At 45.3% G+C, this 6,000-nt stretch overlaps 1 protein-coding gene across 3 annotated transcripts in view; it reads right to left on the reverse strand.

Annotated features, from left to right (window-relative positions):
• EML1 (EMAP like 1) overlaps positions 1-6,000 on the reverse strand; it is a 93,749-nt gene that overhangs the window by 74,298 nt on the left and 13,451 nt on the right. For all 3 annotated transcript variants that reach the window (XM_004376729.3, XM_004376728.3, XM_012555649.1), the window contains exon 2: positions 2,548-2,680. In XM_004376729.3, the coding sequence (XP_004376786.1) occupies positions 2,548-2,680 (133 nt within the window). The remainder of the gene's footprint in view (positions 1-2,547; positions 2,681-6,000) is intronic.

Here is a 6,000-nt window from a genome sequence, read left to right on the forward strand (position 1 = left end):
AACAATAGCTTATCAGATCAACCAAATTTATTATTTTATAAATTAAAAAGAAACATCTACAGAGCCCTTAGCATATTTCTGGAAGGAAGCTTACCATCTCAATGCTAATACAAACATACGTGTGTATATATTTATATATGAATCATATGATGGCTACTAACAATATGGAGCGCTGGTGGCGCAGTGGTTAAGAGCTCAGCAGCTAACCAAAAGCTCAGCAGCTCAAATCCACCAGTTGCTCCTTGGAAACCCTATGGGGCAGTTCTACTCTGTCCTATAGGGTTACTCTGAGTCAGAATCGACTCGACGGCAGTGGGTTTACTAACAATATTATTCATTCCTTCCCTTCCCTTCCTTTCTCTACATCTCTTTGTTCCTTTTGATAGTGTTGCTGAGAGTAATCGCCACCCATGAGCCCTCTCCAACATGGTGGAACACAGTGGCGGGAGCACAGATCAGGGCCTGGTTCTTGACCTGGAGTCCAGCCCAGGAGCCCCTGAGTAATGGGCGGCACTGTCTCTCAGACTTGCACTCAGCCAGGAATCTCTGCTCAGAGTCCCCTGACTCTGACTGCTGCCCCTGTCATCACTCACCGTGGCCTCTGAGAGCACCACCGCTGCCAACAAGTGTGCGGACAGGATGGGAAATGAATGAGTGATGACTTCCAAGTGGTAATTACGTCAAGTGTTTTTTGTGAGTAGATACCAGGGCCGTCCTGGAAATCTTGACGGGGAGCAGCCTAGCAGAGTGAAAAGAGTAGGCTCTGGAGCCAAATGACCTGGTGAGCCCATGTTCCCCAGTCTCTAGCGTGGGACCCTTGGGCAAGTTACTTTACTTCCCTGAGCCTCAGGCGAAATAACTCTACCTTGTTAAGACCGTTTAAAGGACTAGAGATAATGGTGCAAGAAACACCTGGCACTCAGGCTTTCATTATCACCCACCATCTCTGATTTAAAGAGAGGGTGAAATACCCACTAACGCCCCCTCGTCTTCCTCACATTCTGGAGGAAAGTACCATTGACATTCTACTGCTCAGTCTCACTCCAGCAGTTGGTGTCAGAAATCTCATCCCCAGCCTTACCCTACCGTGAATAAATGTTTCAAATATGAGAACTCAAAATACAATTTGCCAAGAATTCTAACAATCATGACAATAAATCCCATGAGTTCTGAGAAAACCATGAATAGTCTACTTGCTGAAGGGCATTATTGCACTACAGCAAAGTTACTTGGGACCAAACAGAGGCGTGGCTACAAAATCAAAAAGCAAGAATGCTTGACATTAGCTCTTAGGAAAAAGCAAATGAATCGAAAGCTAGAAATTACACCTACATTTGTATTTTTACTTCCATTTTTTTTTTTTGCTCTGAAAAAAAGTTCTTTTCTTTTATTCAAATTCCAAATATTAAAGAGGTATGAATTATGAAGTTCTATTTTCTTTAAAAATAAAGGAAAGGAATCGCATTCTTCATTAACTACCTGCTACTTGAAAAAGTCACTGTTATCAACCTTATAACACCTAGACAAATAAAAAGATTGTCTGTATCTACTGCTGCCAATTAGAATTCAGGAGGGCATCTGGTGTTGATTATAAGTAAAAATAATTCAAACAAGTATTCAACAGATATGAAAAGGAGGCCAAGAATTTCATTGTAAAGTTCTAAAGAGCCATGTAAAACCAATTCTCTTAAACACAAAATGGAAGTACATGAAACTCTATCTGATGAAACACAAGGAAAATGTGTCTAGTGAAGGACATGCTGTTGTGCACAGACACTCAAAAGTGGCCTCAGGAGATCTTCACAACAAGTCACAGCCCAGCACCGAGTCGAGCACCAACCCCTGCCAGCCTGCTGGGTGTCTTCAGTGTGCCCGGTGTACCCCCACGTCCCATGTCCCCATTGCACATGAGGCTGTTAGCAGCTCAATCTACTTGACAGGTTCGCTGCATTCTTACAACACGCCAGCGAGGTCGAGTTGCGGGAGAATTTCTTTAAGGCTTTCTAATCAAGAGAACCACCAAGGTACTTGATTTTCCAGAGTCTAAACACTTAGAAAAGTGGCCTGGCAAATAAGATGTAAAATCTTAATACGACAGCTATCAAAGGGTAGAAGAGTTAAGAGCAAACTGTGATCTGTCTGATAGACAACATCAGTATCTAGAATTCCACCATTAGGTGAAATTTAAAGGTATAAACGTATGCATATTTTATAGATAAAAACTGAACTTTGCTATATTTCAAGTATGGACTTGGGAACAGAAACTTCATCTTTGTTTTTTTGAAAGAGAACAGTAAGTAAAAAATACAAAATGGCACACTGTGGTTTTAGCCAATGATATTTCAAAGACAATATGATTAAATCTGGAAAAAAAAAAGCAGAATAATAAATTCATATAGTTTCTGTCATGGCAACATACCAGATCTTGTACTTTTACGAGCTTTAACTCAGACCAGTAATTGTAAAGTGTTCTACATAAAAAAAAAAATACTCATTTTAAAATCTGAGATGGAACTGCTTTTAGAACTGAAGACACGCCTTGCCTACCTTTTGGCTGCGGGCACAGCGGTCTCCTTCCTGGCTCCCGAGGGGGATGGCAGAGAGCCACCTGGTTTCTTTGGTAACACGGTGCCATTGTTGACAGTGGTTCTTAAAGGCAGGGTCTGCACCAGCGGTCTTGCTGTAAGACAAGCAGAAAAGGAAATCAGAGCTTTCCCTGGTAGAGGTAACTCCTGATGAAACTTAAGATGTGTAGAAAGGGCAAGCATCAATTCAAAAATGCCAGCAGGAGTGACAGAGCTGCAAAGCAATTCAAAGGAGAAAGGACCGAATTTTCAACAAATGGTGCTGGAATAAGGAACCTAGACACAGACCTCACACTTTACACAAAAATTAACTCTAAATGAACCATAGACCTAAATGTAAAACTTCTAGAAGAAAACATGGGAGAAAAATCTCTCTGACCTTGGTTTGGGTGATGAGTTTTTAGAAACAAAACCAAAAACACCATCCACAAAAGAAAAAATTATTAAGTTGGACTTTATTTAAAATTAAAACACCTTTGCTCTTTGAAAGACACCGATACAAGAATGCAAAGACAAGCCACAGACTGGGAGAAAATATGTGCAAACCACATATTGATGAAGGACTTATATACAAAATACACAAAGAACTCTGAAATTTCAACAGTAAAAAACAAACAACCCAATTTAAAAAATGGGCAAAAAATCTGAACAGACCCCTCACCAAATAAGATATACATGCGGCAAATAAGCAGATGAAAAGATGCTCAACGTCATTTGTCATCAGGGGAACGCAAATTAAAACAATAATTAGATACCACTACACACCTATTAGAATGGCTGACAAGTTACCAACTGCTGGCCAGAATGTCCTTTCAGAACACTACTGCTTCTAACAAGTGTGCAGACAAGATGGGACCTCTGAATGGGACTTTATTTCAAAGTAGGGACTTTGTAGATGTAATTAGTTAAAAGTTGAGATTACACTGGATTAGGGTGGGTCCTAGGTCCAATGACTAATATCCTCATAACTCGTACCCCGTTGCCGTCGAGTCAATTCCGACTCACAGCGACCCTATAGGACATATGAAGACGCCCGAGAGGAGGATGCCGTATGAAGATGGAGGTAAAGACTGGAGTGATGAGGCTACAAGCCAAGGAACGCCAAGGGCTGCCAGCAACTCCCAGAAAGAAAGGCACAGGACAGATTCTCCCTTAGGGCCTTCAGAGAACACAGCTCTGCCAACACTTTGATTTCAGACTTCTAGCCTCCACAACAGGGAGAGGATAAATTTCTGTTGTTTGAGGTCAACCAGTTCGTGGCACTTTGTGCCGGCAGCCCCAGGAAACCAGCACAGATGCTGATATTAAACTGTCTCCTGTCTGTCCTTTCTACCCCAGTTCTGTCTCTTCCAGTCTCTCCTCACAGCATACCCCCCAGCACCTGCCTCCCAGCGCATTCTGTAGGCTCTGTCCAGGCTAATCTCCTTAAAAACTCTTGTCTTAACATTCCTTGTTAGAAATTTTCAATGCTTCCTTATAGCCTGCTGCGTCATCAAGGGTTACCAGCACCAACGTAAAATTTTAAAAGCAGCTATTGAGTGCTTGTTGGTAAGCAGAGTGTTAAACTGAAAAACATTCTCTCGTGTAATTGGGACATCATCAAGTCTTGTCCAATTCTCATTTTACAACAAGGCCTGGAGAAGGGAAGGGCGAGAGGATACTGACCCCACGTTCTAGGCTAGGGCTCCTCCACTCCACTTGGCCTGAGTAAATTTATTCTCTTATAATGATCGGTGACCTAGGCTCATCCTATCTATCCTATTTCATTTCTCACACTACGCATCCAGACTCACCAACAAACTAGCAAAACAAAACAACAAACAAAAAATCCCCACCTCATCCCTAGCTCCTTAGCTTTGTTTCTGTGGGGGCACTCTCAAATTTGAGCGTGCATCGGAGTCACCTGGAGGGCTAGTTAAAATGCAGATTTCTAGGTCCCACCCCAGAGTTTCCAATTCAGTAGGACTGGGGTGGGGCATGAGAATCTGCCTTACTAGCAAGTTCTCCAGCAATGACAATGCTGCTGGTCCAGGAGCACTCGGCGAACCACTGGTTCATGCCGCGGTCCAGCTATGCGCCTCACTCCTCATTCCTCCAGCCCTCACTGATGGCCCTTCTCTCTGGACCCCAGGTTTGTGCCTGCGTGCTGCACACGGCAAGTCTGCCCCTCACAGCTCACACCGACCATTAAATCCTGCTTGTTCCTGTGCACGCGTTCTGTCTTCCCAATGAGCGTGTGGCAGACAGCTGTGCCTTGGGGGGCATGGGGGAGAGGGGTGCACGCTGTTGCGTCCAGGCAGTGTTGAGTGGAGTGGATTCCCCTTGCAGCTCCAGAGACTGTCCACCCCTGAGAGGAGGTGAAGGAGGAGCAGTTCCTAGAACCCAGGGCAGAGACGATGCCCTGAGAACAGCAGCCACACTCGGTAGAGGACACCACCTCGTGACCCTCTGACATCACCCTCTTCCCTCCTCCCACCCCTGCTGGGGTTCCCCTTGCTCCCGCTACCAGCGAGCCCCTTGGTGCGGTCCATACAGGTCAGCTCCAGGGCTGGAAGCTGGCTGGAGGTGGGTAAAGAAAGGGTGTGAAGGGCAACCAGAACATCCCTGGCCCCCAGCTATTCGCAGGTACCTGGTCAGGTGCCCCCCTCCTACATGCACACGCCCATCTAACAGGCCAGGCGGCTGCCTCCAGGCGCCTGCCGCCTCCAGGCTCCCACTACCCCTCCGGGCGCCCACTATCCCTCCGGGCGCCCACTACACCTTCGGGCGCCCACGGTGCCTTGCCTTTACCACTTCGCCACCTGGAGAGCAGCCAGCTGCAACTGTCGGAGGCTGTGCTGTCCACCCCACTGCCTGAGACTGCAGGCTCCTTGAAGGAAGCACTGCTACAGTGCCTACACGCAGACAAGCCAGGTGCCAGCAACGCGACCCTGGCCCACGGCCACCTCTTGTGTGACACAGTTGAATCGTGCTCCATAGGGTTTTCAATGGCTGATTTTTCAGAAGCAGATTGCCAGGCCTTTCTTCTGAGGTGCCCTGGGTAGACTCGAACCTTCAACCTTTCACTTAGCAGCCAAACATGTTAACTGTTTACACTCCACACACAGAAGGTACTCAATACGTATCTGTTGACCAAAACCACACAAAATTTTAGGAACAAGAATGCTGCTTCCACGAGAAGGCGTTACGTTGCCATTTCCGAGTCGCTAATAAGTTTTTTAAATTTTCTCGACTCTTAATTTAAAAATTCAGTTTCATAATAATCTAGTATCGTCCTTCTCCCAAAAGGGGAAAAAGGACTTTAAACGTCGGTGAAAAGAAAATCATGTGCATGCAACAGGCCTCCCTGGAGTGCATAACAAGATTTTATATATTAAACTCTGATAGGAATAGGGTAGCACTGGGAGCGGACAGA

This window comes from Trichechus manatus, unplaced genomic scaffold, assembly GCF_000243295.1.
Source record: "Trichechus manatus latirostris isolate Lorelei unplaced genomic scaffold, TriManLat1.0 scaffold00045, whole genome shotgun sequence".
Taxonomy (NCBI): Eukaryota; Metazoa; Chordata; class Mammalia; order Sirenia; family Trichechidae; genus Trichechus; species Trichechus manatus.